Source organism: Austrofundulus limnaeus, unplaced genomic scaffold, assembly GCF_001266775.1.
Source record: "Austrofundulus limnaeus strain Quisiro unplaced genomic scaffold, Austrofundulus_limnaeus-1.0 Scaffold1196, whole genome shotgun sequence".
NCBI lineage: Eukaryota > Metazoa > Chordata > Actinopteri > Cyprinodontiformes > Rivulidae > Austrofundulus > Austrofundulus limnaeus.
This window is the reverse complement of record NW_013953598.1, coordinates 53,373-71,725: the sequence shown is the minus strand read 5'-3', so window position 1 is coordinate 71,725 and position 18,353 is coordinate 53,373. Positions and strand designations below refer to the sequence as shown.

General features: G+C 40.0%; 3 protein-coding genes across 3 annotated transcripts in view; 1 reads left to right on the top strand and 2 right to left on the bottom strand.

The window, feature by feature from the left end:
- LOC106534520 (AN1-type zinc finger protein 5) overlaps positions 1-5,843 on the bottom strand; it is a 7,952-nt gene extending 2,109 nt beyond the window's left edge. The window contains exons 1-5 of the mRNA XM_014031174.1: positions 5,587-5,843; positions 1,436-1,604; positions 1,234-1,363; positions 692-792; positions 435-563 (exon numbers count right to left, since the gene is read on the bottom strand). Of these exons, the coding sequence (XP_013886628.1) occupies positions 435-563; positions 692-792; positions 1,234-1,363; positions 1,436-1,589 (514 nt within the window). The 5' untranslated portion in view covers positions 1,590-1,604; positions 5,587-5,843. The remainder of the gene's footprint in view (positions 1-434; positions 564-691; positions 793-1,233; positions 1,364-1,435; positions 1,605-5,586) is intronic.
- A 1,400-nt stretch (positions 5,844-7,243) lies between these two features.
- On the bottom strand, positions 7,244-8,824 carry LOC106534519 (pyrin). Its single transcript, XM_014031173.1, has 2 exons — positions 8,669-8,824; positions 7,244-8,584 (listed from the first exon to the last, which is right to left on the bottom strand). Exon 2 carries the CDS (start codon positions 8,580-8,582, stop codon positions 7,503-7,505), a length of 1,080 nt encoding a protein of 359 aa, XP_013886627.1. The 5' UTR covers positions 8,583-8,584; positions 8,669-8,824; the 3' UTR covers positions 7,244-7,502.
- Positions 8,825-11,461: 2,637 nt separating this feature from the next.
- On the top strand, positions 11,462-16,092 carry ccnb1 (cyclin B1). Its single transcript, XM_014031172.1, has 9 exons — positions 11,462-11,558; positions 11,790-11,915; positions 12,491-12,595; positions 12,679-12,867; positions 12,930-13,088; positions 13,158-13,394; positions 15,075-15,215; positions 15,300-15,410; positions 15,479-16,092. The coding sequence occupies exons 1-9, from the start codon at positions 11,535-11,537 to the stop codon at positions 15,581-15,583; spliced, it is 1,197 nt and encodes a 398-aa protein (XP_013886626.1). The 5' UTR covers positions 11,462-11,534; the 3' UTR covers positions 15,584-16,092.
- Positions 16,093-18,353: the final 2,261 nt, after the last annotated feature.

The window sequence follows — 18,353 nt, the reverse complement described above, 5'->3', positions numbered from 1 at the left end:
CTAACTGCATACTGCTACAGTACAGCACGTAGCTGCTAACTGCTAACTGTTTACTGCTACAGTACAGCACGTAGCTGCTAACTGTATACTGCTACAGTACAGCACGTAACTGCTAACTGTATACTGCTACAGTACAGCACGTAGCTGCTAACTGCTAACTGTTTACTGCTACAGTACAGCACAGTTTACTGCTATAATATTGGCAGCAGCTGAAAACAAGTGTCAACAAAATAAGCTGTTTAGCAGAGAAGACTCAGCATATTTTTTGTGTACAGCCCACATACTCAGCTCTACWGCTCATCCCACAAATGCATGATCCTTACAAATGTGGCTGCATTTAAAAAAAGGGAAATTAAACTTTCCAACGATATGCTTTACTGACAGAAATCATTTTTACAATAAAGAAATAATCTACCAAACACTAATTTACTCACCTGTGAGGCCGATCTTTTTACGGCACATGAAGCAGCGGTTCTTCTTGGGTTTGGGGGGCTCTGGGGGTTTGACGTCTTCACTGCCAGCAGTGGAGGGTTGGGAAACAGAGACGATGGGCTGACTCACCACTGCAGACATACAAAACATTTTGTTCAGACTATCGACTAAAGAAAATACAAACATTACGTTTCTCCTCCTTTACAGAACCACTAAAACGGTGTTTTTACATCAAGATTTGTCTGTTTCTGGTTCCTACCTGGATCTGTGACTTCTGCTTTGCTCTCTGATGCTAATTTCCCCTCAGACAGACTCATTTCTGTCATCTGTTTTGTTACTGAGGAGGCAGCTGAGATCCCACTGAGGACYACACAGAGGAAACGCTTAATAAAGCAGAGAAAACATAACGTGATGCTCACCGACTTCTGAGGAACAATTAGAAGAAAATACTCTGATCAAAAGAAAAGAACAACAATCTTTACATTAATGCTCACTAAACCATCTCTTAACAGGAATTCAAGATGGCCGCCACAGATTATCAACCCTTCACCACTTTAGATCAATAAATAATTTCAAACCGTCAATCTGGTCAACAAAACCAGCTTGRTGCCAGGTGATAAGCTGACAAATTCCAACAAACGACAGATCAATTTGAAGCTTTCAGATGAAGAATTAGAAACTCTAAATTGAAAAATCCTTTGCTGTGACTCATCAAGTCAGCACGAGTCACGAGTTGTTGATGCTGAGGCGGTAGAACAGGACCACACAGTCTCCAAAGCTTTCCATCAGTTTGGAACTGACCTGAGGGCTTCTGTGACGGCGTCGGCGTCAGCCGCCTCCTCCGCGGCTGCCACGGCGGCGGCCGCGGCGTTGTTCAGGGTGGCTTCCAGCCTCTGGATGGCCGAGTCCTCGGCTGCYGAGCCGCCGGAGGCTGAGGAAAGAAGCAGAGGCGTCACACCGCCGCCGCCGCCAGGTGAACTCGGAGACGCAGCTCGGGTCTTACCCATGGCGCTTAAAGAAGCCACGCCGTTGTTCTGTCTCGACAGGTGCTCCTTGTGGCACACCGAGCACATGCCGTTAGTCCTGGGGTTGCCATAGAAACCGCAGCCGTTGGCACAGAGCATAGGAGCCGGGCTCTGATTGGTCTCCTGGGCCATAGCAATGTCTGCCACCTGGAGACAAACACACACCTGTCTTCACCTGGGCTGAGTTCTGGTCACACATTAACATGTACGAGCACGGTCTCTGTCTAATGTTAGGGATTCTTTAATCTGTTGTTTCGCCCCAGATAACTTGTTAAAAGCTAACGTTAGCGCTGAACGTCAACCGGATGTTAGCGTACGGCAAGCCAGGAGTGACAAAACATAGAAACACTTCGGCTTCATCACACACAAAACACCATGGAGGAAAATCAATCTCCCGTGAATTGATTTTCRAGAGTTTAAATTAAATAAATCCAAAAATCAATTAAAGTGATTTTTTTACCCAGCTCTATGAATATAGGGCTGGGCGATATGACCCCCCCCCCCCAAAAAGAAAGAAAAAATTGATTTTTTCATCCCCAAATTCGGTTTTCAATTTTAATCGATTAGTTTCCCACCTAAGAGAGTGCCTGTTTCAGCTGTCGAAACAAATGTGTTGTACTCCTGCTTTTTGTACCAAGAGCCTTCAAACAGAATTTACAGGAATTTGTTGCTTTAAGTCTGAGGTTACAAAACCGAACCAGTTCCAGAAAACTGAAGAAACACTGCCTTTTTTGGAAGTAGATCCTCTTTGCTAGCTGCCATGTTATGTCATGTACCAAGCATCTGGAGGGACAGGTGGGCTGACCTCTGAACTACAGGTGACCTCTGAACTACAGGAGCTCCAAACAGTGCACTGGCAGGGAAAAAAAATCTCTTTTCCAAAAATTAAATCTTTATAAATGGCAAATTCAAATTAATCAATTAAATCGATTTATCGCCCAACTCTACGTGAATATAAAGCTAATATAAAAATTTTGTTATGACTATTTTACTCATAAGTAGGGTTGGGCAATATTGGCAAAAAAATTAATCACGATTAATTGTGGTGTTTAGCCTATTAATCCCCTGGAGTCCCTGGATACCCTTATTTCGTAGTCACATGACCAATTTAGTAGGAAAGATTTGCTCTTTGTAAAAAATTGTTCCGAATTGTGTGAAAATGATAGATTTCAGGATATACGTCATATTTTAAATTGTGTTGATAGATAAATAAATTACAGAGCTGTATTTTTAATATTCGTCATATCGAACAGACTGACCAGGGAAATCTCCAGTCAGTCTGCCTGGTGGCATTAATGGTATTAATCGTCAAGTGCCAAAAACTAATCGATTACTGTTTTTCTGAAGATTAATTGCACACGATACGATTATGCCCAACCCTACTCATAAGTCTGCACCAACAGCAAAGTAATCTAAAATAAAAAAACTAAACCAAACTGGACAATATAAAACTCCTAAATTCATTTATTAAAAGGCCTTTTAAAGGAAACATGAAGGTGTTTTGATAAAATGACTATAGAACAAAGATTTTATTAGTAATGAAGGAAGGAGAAACTAAAGTTTAATTGTTTTTGTTAGATTACAGTGAAACCAAAACACTATTGTCAAAGTTTAAAAGTAGGAAGTTCCTCAAGATGTAAAATCTCAAAAACATGCTCCTTTAAGTCAACATGTAGCCTCTAACAGCTGATACTGATCCAAGAGTTTCCTCAAAGAGGACGACTGTCAACACATTTATTTATAGACCACCTCAAAACTCCTGCAGTCTGAGCTGGCATCGAGTCAAAAATCATCTTTATTTTGTCAGAAGACACCAGCAGCCTCTGCAAACAGATCAACAGGATGTGGATTATCATGTTTATTTTGTGGTGTTCAGGTTTAAAAACAGCCTCAGTTTCTTCACACTGACACAGATCCATCTGAAACTCTGTGATAACTCAGTTTATTCATGTTTGCAGGGATTTAATCAAAAGTTTACAGCTCAAACACACAATAAAGAGAATTATAACTTCCTTTAAGCCCATATTAACTCATCAGTATTTGTACAGCCTTACATAATCTGCAATGATGACCTTAAATAACAAACAAATTTTTAATATTCTCTTAAATGTGTAAAGCTTCAAGATCAGAAACTGCTGCTGGACTCTGAATCTGTTTCCCCAAAGCACAAAAACTGTTTTATTTACAGTTCAGAGCAGAGAGGAGACTCTGACCTTTTGGTAGAAAAATTAGACAGATGGATGGCGGTGGGGGTGAAAGAAGAGCCAAACAGGAGTCTAACAATAAAGACCTCCAGTAGTTTTGAATCTAACCCCCCACAAACTGTTTCAGTCCAACACTGATTTGCATTACAAGACAGTAAAATAGTTTTCCTGCACAGATGAATCAACAGTCAGCAAGTGACCTGACAAGATAACTACCGGAGATTCAAGATTTACTGTCGTCTTGTCTGAACGGTGACTGTGATCACAGAGTTACTGTGTTAATGTTTAACTTTTCTACAATCAAGGTCTGAAAATCTCCCAACAGTTTCAGAGTCTGCATGTGAGCAACCTCCTGGAAATGTTGCTGCAGCCGGTGGCTTACAAAAGCTCCAACTTTAATTTTGTTGTGAAACTTCTGGGAAAATAATAAAGTTTTTCTGAGAAAAGTTTCAACAAGGATTTTGACAAAAATGAAGATTTGCAGAGAACTGAAGGAAGAGAGTTAATATACGGTTAGCACGAATGCTAATTAAAGTGTGACTGATACAGAAACACAGAAGCAACATGTTAGGTGGTAAAAAGCTTCCACTCAAGAGTCAGATGACGGTGATGGTTGTAGCAAATGTTAAAGTTTCACTCAAAGATGATGTAAACAGGGCTTTAGTTTCACTTTGATATTGATTAATGTGATTACAAACAATGTTAATGTTAAAAATCCACTTAACWGTACAAAACCTTAAACCTCAGTTCAGTTAGTAGTAAAGTTTTTATAGCATCTTTCATAGATATATCACAAAGTGCTCGTTATTCAGACAATTCATTAAAATAAGTTGTAAACAAAAAGTCTACATGATTATTTAACATAACTTAAACAGTCATGCCATGATTTATTGCCACATTATTCTGAATCCTTATAAAACTAATGTGCTAATACTATTTAAACAAAATGTCAATGTTTCCACAAAAGATTTGCTGTGTTAACTTCCCCAATCCAAACACCTGTAGATCATTAAAGACAAAGAGCAAAGATAGCATTACGTGACCCACAATATGCTAATTTTAGCACACTCACAGATATAAAACCTCCAAACAACATAAAAGATTCAAACAGCAAACAAAACCTGATTAATTCAAACATCGGGTCAAAAAACAATGAATGAATCGGGTAACATTTGCGTCGGCACCAGCAGCTTCTGGGCCACAGTCGTTTCAAACCTACAAATCCACTGAGTCATGCTAGCAAGCTAACGATGCTAACACTTTTGTTCTAATAAATGAACGCAGTGTAAAAAACATCAGCTTAGCACAGGTGTTATTACGTGTTGAAATGACCCAACTATCATCTAAATAAACAGTTATAAAAAATATATATTATCTGTTTTACAGTTCAGTCCTCGTTCTGGTTTTAGCTTCCGCTAGTTAGCTTCATGCTAGAGCTAGCGCTCCTAATCGCTCAGTCTTTGTCCTTTTGCTTTTAAATCTGAGCTCATGAAAACCTATAACTGTTCAGAAATAATAATGATACTTTACGAAATGCGTGTCTGAATTAATAAAATCGATCTGGGGCACACGGTAATCGTCAAATTCAGAGTTAGCCAACAAACAAACTCACATGTAACAGATTAACATAACCCAAAATAGTTAAAAACTAAAGATCAAATAAAGTTTCGTAACGAGTTTAATACCACTGAAGGTCGGCTACAAGATTAATTGAAGATTAATGCTATTTATTAATTTAAAAACTCTCAGTTGACTGATTATAAAAGTTAGACACGTGTTACTAAACATGTTTGAGCACATTAGTTTATGCTTCATCATCAAGGGATTAGCATTAACATTTACAATTTACAACATTTGTTGGTGTTTTCATGCTGTYAATTGATGTTATTTATAAATATTTAAGCATCACCATGTCATTAACTTACCCTTTGTGTCTGAGAAACGCTGCCCTGGCAAGTTCTCCGAGCGCTGGGCTAACTAAAACTGGAGCTAACTAGCTTAARAGCCTAACTAGGGTCGCCTAGTTTATCCGTTTATGGTCCCGTCTTGTTCGTCTTCGACTGCGCCGAACTTCGCTCAGCTTTGGCTGATTTATTAATTTTTATTTAACCTTCTTTTGTCAGCGTCCTCCGGGTCGGCTACCTGCTCCGAGGCGCTGCGGTGGCATCTGTTTTATTTTACGTGTTACGTTGGCGTCTTTTCTACTTCCGGCGACGTCACGGAAACGGTGAGCCTGATTGGACGGCGGCCTCTGAAAGATTTCAGGAKGTTGCGACACGCTTGAAAATAAATTCTTTCACATCACGCGAATTAAAAATTCCCAATCATCTTGCCGTTCTGCTTCTTTAAGCTAGCTTTCTGTTGCGTTTTCTAAAAGAAAGCTTCCTCGTTGAATGTGTGTAACTTCTATATATTTCAGCAAGACTTTGCTGAACAGCCTCCATTACAACAAAATAACCTTAAAGTGCATGTGACGTCAAATATTTGTAATACATATGAATGCATTTTTGGATAGATGACTTTGATAAAACTTTGCAAAAGATATTTCATGTTGCTGAGATGAACAGTTGTTGAGATATTCACAGGTGKATTAACAGGAAGTGACCTCAAACAGCGCGCTAACAGCTGACAACGCAGACTGTAGAGAAGACTGATATTTCTTTAAATTATTTTAGGTCACTGTCAGTAAGAGAGGAAGAAAAGTCAGAGTATAAATAACATTGATCCAATAAACAAAGACCAGGGGTCTCATTTATAAAGGATTGRGTGGAAACCATACTAAAAGTGAACGTACGGCCAAAAGGCGGAAATGGCGTACACCAAAAAAATTCAGATTTATAAAACCGTGCGTACGCACGTTTCTGCGCATCTTTCCTTTATAAATCACAGCCGCACGTCAGAGTTTGCGCACGAAGTCCCGCCTCAGGTTCTACCCTCTACACGCCCACACTCAACCATAAACAGTCAATGTAAAGTACCTCATGAATGTTAAGATGTATTTAAATCAGTCAGATGATCAGTGATTGGTTCAGACACGCTCCGTCGTGRYTCTGGAGGATGACAGGTGCTCACGTGAACAGAATGTCTGTAATTGACACAGATTTTCCCTCATTTTGCTTTAGAGTAATCAAATGATAAAGTTGAATAAAAATCTAAGTCTGATGAAGGTAAATTAAATATCTGACAGTGATCATTACACAGTGTGGCTCTAATTCCTCACTTCACCATCTGTGTCACAGTTTCACGTCTCCAAAATGAGCATAGCATGGGTCAGAGATGTGAGGCACCGCACATTTTCACGTCAAGTTTGGATTTTATAAAACACAACCTTGGCGTAAAAAATGGCGTACGCAAGTTTCTGGGCTCAAATTGTGCGTACGCCAGTTTTATAAATCCGACCCCAGAGAGTTTTCTTTGTTAAAGAGTTCTCCTTTGATGTCATTTCCTGTTTCACTTTGGCTGAGCCAAGTTCAAAAGAAAATATGCCAGTTATGTGACAAAAATGGATAAAATTATTTGTATTATGCCAAGATGTTTTCTTTGACTTTTTGTATTTCAAGAATATGCATGTCACAAGCACTTTAAAAAGAATCATCAACTACAACTTCTGTTAACTTTATTCATTTTTATTCCATAATTGTCAGACTCCGTATTTACAGCTGTGATTGTAAAAGACAAGTGTCTGGGAACAATTTAGTCTCCAGTTTGGTTCTAAAATAGAAGCTGAACATTTGAGAGAAAAAAAATAAAAACATATGAATAATTTCAAATAATGATGATATTTTATATTTGAAAAGAAAACCATCCAAGTAAAACCATTTGAAATGAACTGAACAGATTGTCAACAGGCAGAGGGACTGACAGGACAGATGATCAGAGGAGACGAGTTTTTACCTCGATAATTAGAACAAGGACAGAAGAAAGGGTAGAGTTGTTCAGTGAAGCAGCATCCAGTGAAGGAGTAGATCAGAGCTGRAGCATCAACATCATAAAAGGAGACCAGACCCTCCTGATAATCCACAAACACCCCCACCTTCTCAGGACCAGGATCAAGACTGAGGCAGACTTTAGCATCATCGAGAGCTGTGTACTCTTTTCTATTTCTCAACCCAATAATCCAGAAACCATTTTGAGGACTTGCTGAGATGAATCTCTTCCTGGTGACGGACTTTCTGACCACTCCTAGATTCCAGCAAGTTTTTCCTTTAACCTGAACCTGAAAGTAAAATCTGCCTGAAGAGAAACTCTGATTTGCTAAAACACAAAAGATGTGAGTAAATCTCTCTGGGTTGTTTGGAAGACTCTTCCACACGTCTCCGTGATGAACCTGTTTCCCATCATCGGACAGGATGAGAGCAGGTTGAGCAGTTTTAGGATCCAGAGTCAGATCCACCTCAAACTTCTGGACCCTCTTCAGCTCAGGCGCCAACATCTTCCTCATCTTCGCCCTGATGTCCTCCTGCAGCCGAGCCACAGCTCTCACCACAGTCCCCTCATAGGATGGAGGATCGACTCTGACCTGGGTCCAGTTCTTGGTGGGTGGAGCAGCTTTCAYGGAGCTGAAGTTCTGGAGGAGGTGGAGGTGGTCTTCAGAGTGTGAGAGTAGCTTCACCACAGAGCTCCTCTTCATCAGCTCAGAGATCTCCTGTTCCAGATCTTTGACGAAGCCTTCAGCCTGTTTCTCTGTAGTTTTCTGTTTGTCTTCCACCTCCTTCATGAAGCTCTCCTTGTTCCTCTCAACAGAGTCCATCAGATCAGTGAAGASCTGAAGACCTTCTGCTTTCTCTCTGTCTGCAGCAGCTTCACTGATCTTCAGAGACTCTTTGATTTCCTGGATCTTCAGCCATCTGTTCTGGATCATCTGCTGAAATTCAGCCTCTGTGTTCTTCAGCTTTGCCTTCATTACTTCACCAGCAGACATGTCTGAATGAGAGTCAAAGAATCAACAACAGGCTCAAAAGTCAAAGAAGAGAAAAGAAGAAACAAAAAGAAATCATTTGAACTCACCTGGATCAGAATCAGATGTTAGCAAAGAAAAGATGATTCAGATTATGTTTCTTCAGATGTTTGTTTCAGCCGCTCTGCTCCGACACACAAACACTTTAATTTTTGATTCCTGAATATGAAGCTCATTAATCCAGTTTCTCTCCTCSTCTTCCTGTAGTTCTAACCGTCTCTTTTCCGTGTTGGGCTGAAGAAATAAGGAGGGGTTTCCAGGGTCACACACCCACYACTGTTACAGTGGTTTTCACAGTGTTTACGGACAGGAACTATCCCAGTAACAGTAAGAATATTGTGTAATTATAACAAATTACAAACCAGTTACGCAGGTTGTTCATAATGAATCATGACATCCAATAAACACAAAACAAGTTTAATGAGGGAGGTATGTACTTTTTTAAGTTTTATATCATGTTATAATGTAACCCAGGGTGTTGCTTTGACTCATTCATGCTTGAGAAATCCTTGAATCTCCTGAAGAAACCACGTGGAGCTGCCTGTTGCGGGTACAAAGGGCCAGGCGATAAAACGATATATGTCGCGATAGATACGTGATCAATATCAATATGTTCAATAGAACGTCTATAATTTAATGTCCTGATGCATCTCAGTAATCCAGGTAAAAAATCAAAAAGAAAAAAATTGTATAGGACCTCTGGACYGGTTCTTCTCTAATGAAACGTTTCGTCTCTCCTCCAAGAGACTTCTTCAGTCTGAGAGTTTCAGGCAAAATTCAGGCTTTTAAGCACACGACAGGCCCTGGAGCAGTGTGGTTATCCTGACTGGGCTTTCCTGAAAGCAGACAGGAAACACAGACAGGATTCCATGCAACCTTCAGGTGAAAATGAAGACCCCAAACCCAGACCCAAACCAGTGGTTATTCCGTATGTTGCGGGTGTTTCGGAGAAACTGAGACGTTTATTTTCTAAACATGATGTCCCAGTGGCTTTCAAACCCCAAAACACATTACGGCAAAGGCTGGTTCACCCCAAAGATCCGGTGCCCCGGCACAAACAGAGCAATGTTGTATATGCTGTTAAGTGCCAGGAGGACTGCGACCAGTTATACATCGGGGAAACAAAGCAGCCACTGTTCAAAAGAATGTCCCAACACAGACGAGCTACATCTAATGGCCAGAACTCTGCAGTTTTCACTCATTTACAGGCCAGCGGTCACTCTTTCAGAGATGAGGATGTTGAGAGAGGAGTAAAAGAAGCCATTTTTGTGAAGAAAGACCGTCCATCATTAAACAGAGGTGGAGGCCTCCGTTTTCAGTTGTCCCCCTCCTACAGTGCTGCTATTGCCAGTATCACTCCCCCACTGTTACCAATAGGTGTTAATTAGGTGTCAACGATAGCCATGTGATGTGAGTATCAGTCACATGGAGGCAGGGCTTAAAGCCTGAATTTWGCCTGAAACTCTCAGACTGAAGAAGTCTCTTGGAGGAGAGACGAAACGTTTCATTAGAGAAGAACCCGTCCAGAAGACCTACACAATTTTTTTCTTTTTGTCTATAATTTAACTTAAGGAAATTTGCGTAAGGAAATAATTAKGGACAGTCCTGGACGGAGACCTTCACTCAGGTTTTTTTTTATAACACGAGTCATGTGACTGTATCTGCTCCATACTGATGTGCGTACACACTCTCGTAGCCGCTCCATTGATTTCAATGGAGCCACGTCGGTTTACATGTGTTTAAACTTAAATAAATTTGGTAAAACAGCATCAAACTCCAGCGGAAGGCCCACAAAATATTGTGCTACAATTCTTACAACAGTGACTCAGGATACAGCCATCACCCCCACATGAAACAAGTATTTTTTTGTCACTTTTCCCAAGCTAAAATGCTAGGCTAACAGCTGGATTCGTGCAATGAGARGAGCTGAATTTGACCAGAAAAATTATTCCCACCTTTCATTATTTTTCAGACAACTTCATGTATCCCCAAAGGATACATAAAGTTATTATATTACAATTCAAATTCAAAAATACTTTATTGATCCCAGAGGGAAGTTAGGTGTTGTTGTAACTCATTTAAGAAGCCTCCGACTGAAGACACTTTGTCTTTCTATGACAGTCTGATGAAGAGGATGGTCAGGGTTGTCCACACTGTTCTTGATTTGATGTAAAATCCTTCTTTGCACCATCATCTCCAGAGATTCAATAACATGTAATATAACAATAATATGAGTTGAACTCATATTATAAATACTAACAGATCACCACAGTATTTCATGACGTTTTGCATAAAATTATCTTCAAGCTTTGACCAAAAAGCTATCATGTTGTCATTTCTGAACACAAGATGTAAAGCAGGTCTTTGTTTTCCCCACACTCGGCTCGTATTTTGTCAACAGCCTCGGCTTGTTAGACTCAAGTGCTGCAGAGTGGCAAAACTGGTTCAGCGCTATGTTTTAACTCTATTTTTTTAAATCAACTTTTTATACATAAAGTTTAAAAAAAGAAAAAGATGATGTTATAGGTTCATAGAAATAGGTGTTCAGGTGGAGGAGGGGGCGAGTTAAAAACATATAATGCATATAAACTGCATTTAAGAGAATAACCACATAACCAAACATAATAGGAATATCTTTTGTCACTTTATTTACTTGCTTTATTTAAAAAATACCTCTACGGGGCAAAAGAGAAGAAACCGGAAACAGAAACATGAGCCTGGTCACGTGACCTCCCGTTGTCAGAGTAACGCATTTAATACAGATGAAATCGACCAATCAGAGGCTCGCAGTGCTCAGCGCGCAGCCAATCAGCTCGCGGGGAGCGAGGATTTAAACTACGACCGAGAAGCTTCCAGTCAGGCTGCGTTCTTTTGCCATTTCCTTTTTACCTGTCCGTGAAGCCACATATCTGAAACATGGCTCTCCGAGTGACCACCAGAGTAAGTGTTTACTTATTGTTTAGAAGTTTTCAACAGTCTGGGATTGATCTGAAGCGATGTCTTTAATTATTTATCTTTAAAATMAGTTATTTTGCATCGCCTCGTGCGTCGATGTGGCGAGCTTTGCTACGTCGTGCACTCTCTGCTCCTGAATGAGGCTCTTTAGCTTGTTAAGTTTTTATATCCTGCAGCCGTATGTGAGTAACCCTCTCTGTGGGGTTTTCCCTGCAGAATCGCATCGGTTCCACCAGAGCCGAGCTCGGGGGAAAGGCCTGCTCGGTGACCGGGCCCACGAAGCCTCGAGCTGCGCTGGGAGAAATAGGAAACATCGCTGTTAACAAAGAGGCGCAGAAAAAGGTAAAAACGCCCGACTTATGGCTTAAAATTATACATTTAAAAAGTTTTAAAACATTTTCACTGATTTTTAATAAAGTACCTAGCTTACTGTTTGATTTTAACCTTTTAAATCTGTTTTTTAAAGTACGGAAGCCCGGGAGGAGGCATTTTTGGAAAATTTTGAATTTTTTTGTATGTGTTAACAGTAGGGGGCGCTGTTTACTACTTTATATTTTTGGTACTGCAATAAATGACTTGACTTTGTTTTTCTTTTTGTTTTGTTTTTGTTTAAATTTTTTATTAATGTTTAACTTTATAAATTCTGGCTCTAGAGTTTTTTTTTTTTCCTCTGTTTTGGATTAACTTAATATAATGTCCAGTATAAAAATGAGTCAGGCTCACTCAAAATGACAAACAAACAAGACAACTTACATTTTTGAGCAGAGTAGTTTTGCAGCTGCTAACTGCATGAGCTTTATGAGGTGAACGCAATTCAAGATGGCTGCCATGGCCAAGTTTGTCACCTGGATGTTTGCATATAAAGTTAAAATCTTAATCCTGACTTAAGGTTCGACTAAAAGTGTTTGTTTTGTTAGACTGTCAAGACCGAGGCCACAAAGAAGACTAAAGTCACCAAAGTTCAAAAGGTGGAACCCAAACCAGAGGTGCTGCCTCCTCCTCCTCCTCAGCCTGAGCCGCAGGTGAGCCGTTAGCGTGTTAGCCTCCTGCAGTTTGATGCTCCCACAGCCCGGTCCACAAGTTTAACTCTGCGTTCCTGCTGCAGGCCCAGCCCGAGCCGGCCTCCCCCTCCCCCATGGAGACGTCCGGCTGCGAGCCCGCCGACCTCTGCCAGGCGTTCTCGGACGTCCTGCTCAACACGGCCATCAAGGACGTGGACGCCGACGACTACGACAACCCCATGCTCTGCAGCGAGTACGTGAAGGAGATCTACAAGTACATGCGTCAGCTGGAGGTGAGCAACTCGACGCTGGAGGCTTTAGCTTTTCGCAGCAGCTGAAGTAAAGTTTGTTTCAGGCGGAGCAGAGCGTCAGACCTGCCTACCTGCAGGGTCAGGAGGTCACTGGCAACATGAGGGCCATCCTCATCGACTGGCTGGTCCAGGTCAACCTCAAGTTCCGCCTGCTGCAGGAGACCATGTACATGACTGTAGGCATGATTGACCGCTTCCTTCAGGTAACTGGACTTTTAATATTAAAATCACAAAACGTTCAGATCTGAGTCCTGAAGCTCCGCCTCCTTCAGGACCACCCGGTCTCCAAGAAGCAGCTGCAGCTGGTGGGCGTGTCGGCCATGTTCCTGGCCTCCAAGTACGAGGAGATGTACCCGCCGGAGATCTCCGACTTCGCCTACGTGACGGACCGGGCCTACACCACCGCCCAGATCCGAGACATGGAGATGCTGATCCTGCGGGTGCTGAAGTTCGAGCTGGGCCGACCCCTGCCCCTGCAGTTCCTCCGGCGGGCCTCCAAGATCTACGAGGTCCGTGGCCCGGGTTTGGTGCAGCTTTCAAGTGTTTTTTCTGATCAGCGTTATTATAGTTAACTCTAACTAAATAACAAAACTATTTTATTTAACTAAAATAACTGTAAAAAAAGGAAAATGATAACTAAAACTGTAATTGTTACAAAACTAACTGAAATTATAGCTAGAATTATCTTTTTAGTGTTTGTTAATGTCCAGATTTTTTTGGCTCCCGATACAATCCTTTAGTCTTTCTGATCTGATGGCTTTCCAGTTTGCAGATTTTGCAAGATGCAGTTTCAGCATCATTGTTTTCCTTGAAGTGTTCCCACACTGTGGACATGGTTGTGTACTTGTGTGTGTCTTGACGGCAGTTGTAAAGCATGATGCTGAAAAGTGGATCGGCCCGATCACATGACTAAATCAGAGATTTCAAAAAATGGTCGTATCTGCTACGGATACTGAGTATCTGATTGGGACATCCCGAGTGTTTATTATAAGCCATGTGGGCATTTTTTTTTTTTTTTTTTTTTTTATTGKGTAGTTTCACATTAACTGTGGTSMMRWYRAACACTTGTTTACAGTCTGCTGCTAAATGACGACAACAAAAGTTAGAAAGCAGCAACGTTTCTTAGAATATGACTGAGAAAAATCAAATCGAGTATCTTGTAGTGGAAACAGGTGATAAAACAGGTGGAAAACTTCTCAAAGGAAACTGCATGAATCAAACTCGCACAAGATGCTAACTATGACTGTCTGACACGCTAGCTTCTCTCAGCAGCTCCATGAAAAACAAACAGGAAGCAGCAGGTTGGAGACAAKTATTGTCATCGTCCTAAAATAATCACCAAGTTGATAAAACTGAGTTACACAATTATTTTAGGAAGATGTCGCGATGATGAACTGATTTAACTAGTGACTAAACTGTTTAACTTAAAGTAACATCACAGGCTTGAGGAGGGCATTAGCAAAAAAATGCAAGAGTTGTAAAGTAAATACAAATACTTAGTTACTGTACTTAATAGAAATTTTGGTTATCTGTACTTTACTTGAGTAATTTTTTTTCAGTGTACTTTTTTACTTTTAAAAAAAGTAAAAGGTAAGAAGTAGAAAGTCGTTACTCCTATTTTATTCTGAGTTATTACTTAAAAAAAATACTATACTGATAAATAGTGTCTCCTGGATAAAAAGTGAATTTAATTGTGGTTGGATGAGAAGTATAAATATACCATTCTGACACACTATTAGCTTGTACACAACCCATGACAGCTGCACGCTGTTAAAAAAATTTTTTTTTTGGAGAAGTCACCTCCCAATTTTATTTTTTGAAAATCTAACTGCTCACTTTTACTCGGTACTTTTTACTTTTAATACTTGAGTAGATTTTGTCAGAAATTTACGTTTTGATACTTACGTAAGTACAAAAAATATCAGACTTTTACTCAAGTAACATTTTTAGAGAAGACTAACTTTTACCAAGTATTATGATATGTGTACTTTTACTCAAGTACCATTTTGAGGTACTTAATAACATTGCAAAAATGTTTGTTCAAACTAATAAAACTAAGCATTAAAAATGCATTAATTGGCAAATCCACTTTAAAAACTAACAATGAAGTAAACTAAACTCTAATAAATCCCAAACCTTGGTTCTGACATCACCCCTCCCCTGGTTCTGACGTGACCCCTCCCCTGCAGGTGACGGCTGAGCAGCACACCCTGGCTAAGTATCTGCTGGAGCTCACCATGGTGGACTATGAGATGGTCCACTTCCCGCCCTCCATGGTGGCGAGTGCCGCTCTGGCTCTCACCTTGAAGATCCTGGATGTGGGCGACTGGGTGTGTATGAGCTCCAAAATCAAATCTGCAGATTGAATAAAACTGGAAGTTCTGACATCTTCGGGGGCGGGGCTTGTCTTCCAGGACGTGACGCTGCAGCACTACATGGGCTACACGGCAGAGAGTTTGATTCCTGTGATGGCGCACATCGCCAAGAACGTGGTGAAGGTGAACGACGGGCTGACCAAACACATGGTGAGTGCACGTGACCGTAACACAACCTGACCGTAGCGACTGCCCCTCTAACGGCGCGTCATCTCCAGGCGGTGAAGGGGAAGTACTCCACGTCCAAGCAGATGAGGATCGCCACCATCCCGCAGCTCAAATCTTCCGTGGTCAAAGAGTTCGCCAAGAAGCTCGCCCAGTGAGCCGACATCCCTGGCACCGTGTGCTGACTTGTACAAATGTATTTTAACACTTTGGACTTTTACTTTTGAAGATGTGTCAATGTTTACAGACCTCTTTGGTTGTGGCACCTCTTCAAAAAAACCTGAAGTCCAGTAGCTGTAAAACTTTAGCTTTTTACTGTTTTTATTGTTTTCATGTTGGGAGTGACTTGTATAACGTGTACAGTGATGCGTTTTTAGTGACTTGATTGTAATTTTTTTTTTTTTAAATTCTATTAAATGGTTTCGACCAGATTTTTGTTTTTGGGTTTTGTTCAGATTCTGCCACCAGAGGGCGCTGTGGGTTCAGGAGAGTAAACCAGTTCCTTCAGCTTTTGCAAAGTGATGAAGAGGTTTTGAAACTTGTTTGGTTTAGTTAGACCTTCTGTCCTCACGTGGCTTTAATTTCAACAAATGACTAATTTGTGGAGTTTTTAACATTTTTACTTTATATTTAAATCTTTAATAAAACCACAAATGTAGAAAAGCAAGTGTTTCCTGCCAGAATATGCAGCCAAAACTTTGTGCTAAGCTTCAAATTATGTTTTTCTTTTTGCTWTCATTAAAAATCATTTATGGGATATTGCTAATGAGTTGACTCACTACAAGTGTTTTTATTTTTTTTCCCCCTTATTTTGCAAATCTGGTTCTTACAGCTGCTACCCCACCTAATTTTAGCTGATTTAGTCCCTTTTGGGTTTTGAAATTGGCTGGTGGCCATCTTGAATTCAGCTAACTAAAAATAAACCTTGAGAGAAACCCAGCCAGTGGTTTAAGATTTATAAACAAGTCTGGAAAAACTAAAATTTGCACAACAGTAGCTGAAATTTTATAAAACGTCAGCTAAAAGCTGTTAGCGCACAGAGCTAAAATTGACAAAAACCAGTAAAGATGTAGATTAAAACTAAAGGCTAGCAAAAGCAACAAACACCTAAACTTTAACAGCTGAAATCAGCAAACAAATGTAAACAGTTATTAGCTAAAGCCAATAAATCCAGATTAAAACCAGGGCAAACTAAGAAACCAGCACATAAAATTAGCTAAACTTTAGCTTACAGCAAAACGGCTAACGTCTAAAAATATGAAGAGGATCTATAAGCTAAAATTCACAAATTAAACAGCCACAAAAGAAAATAAACTGACAGTAGCTGAAGGCCAAACTTTGCGAAACCAGTACCTAAAATTAGCTTAACTTTAGCTAACATTAAGAATATGAAGAGGAGTTATAAGCTAAAATTAACAAATTAAACAGCCAAAAAAAAAAAAAGTAGCTAAAGGCCTAATTTTGAGAAACCAGTACCTAAAATTAGCTCAACTTTAGCAAACAGCTAACATTAAGAATATGAAGAGTTATAAGCTAAAACAGCCAAAAAAAAAACCAACCTAATAGTAGCTAAAGGCCTAATTTTGAGAAAGCAGCACCTAAAATTAGCTGAACTTTGGCTAACACCTAAAGCAGCCAAACAGTAGCTAAAATTTAAAATGAGCAAAACATCTAAGGTTAACACAGTAACTATAAGCTAAAAGAAAAACACGCAATTAAAAGGAAAAACCAATAAAAATGCAAAATAATTAGTTTGGCTTGTGTTTACAATAAATGTTCCTGTAAAAACGTGATTTTCTTTAAGCTCAAAGTTCAGTTTTTATTTGAAACTTGTTTCTGACACAAAGCTGCAGGAGGCTCAGCTTCAACAGGACCGTGGTAATTAAAGCTAATGGCTCTGGAGCTGGGGGAGCCATTATCCCCCACCCGTCCACAGCTGAGACCCTGAGGGGGCGGGGCTTGTGTCCTCCTCAACCCCAGGGGGACCGAGACCACCTGCCATCCGGGTGACGTCAGGCCTCTGCCGGAATCAAGGGACCGCCGGGAAACAGCTGGAACACATCTGTTGTCCAGAAGGTAGAACCAGAACCAAGACCAGAACCTCCAGGGGGTTCTTTTAGTTCGTCCACTGAGTTAAAAATATCMGCGTGATGTCTGTCTGTTAGCAAAATATCAGAATTTTACTGGAGTCAACCTGATTCAAGATGGCCACCACAGCTAGCTGGCTTTAGCAAACAAACAACAGACTGTAACAGAAATATTTAGTAGCTAAAACTAGCAAAACACTAGCTTAAATACAATWTTAACAAAACAGAAGCTAAAAGCTACAATTAGCACACTAGTAACTAAAAGCTCAAACTAACAAAACAGTAGTTGAATGATACCTACAACCAGCAAAACAGTGGCTAAAATTAGCTAAATAGCATCAAATAAGTAAAACTAGCAAAATAACTAAYAGCTAAAATTAGCAGAACAGTAGCTCATTTTACCAGAATGGTTTTAAAAGGCTAAAACTAGTAAAACAGTGACTAAATTTTTAAATTAGCAGAACATTAGCAAAAATTAGCAGAATGGCAGCAAATAGCTAAAACTAGCAGAACAACAGGCAAAAGCTATGACCAACAAAACAGCAACTAAAACCAATAAACCTAGCTAAAAACTAAAACTAACAAAACAGTAGCTAAAAGCTTTAATTTGCAAAGCCTGAAAAGTTAAATGAGCAGAATTAAAAAAGCTAAAAATGAAGCAAGTGTGCTAAAATAGACTCTAAAGAGTACAACATAATATAACAAGTTATATTAAAGTTATATTTTTTAGTTATTATCTACTGTTTAGCTCATTTTAGCTACTGTTTTGTTGACATTTCTGCTTGTTTTGACAGAAATAATTCAAATAGCTAACAAATTTCAGCTGTCATTCATCAGCTAA

Bases quoted from the DNA above. Each gene is read 5' to 3' on its own strand.
- ccnb1 (XM_014031172.1), top strand. From the start codon at position 11,535: ATGGCTCTCCGAGTGACCACCAGA. The intron at 13,395-15,074 runs GTCCGTGGCCCG...CCTCCCCTGCAG, and splicing joins GGGCCTCCAAGATCTACGAG to GTGACGGCTGAGCAGCACAC. The intron at 15,411-15,478 runs GTGAGTGCACGT...CGTCATCTCCAG, and splicing joins ACGGGCTGACCAAACACATG to GCGGTGAAGGGGAAGTACTC.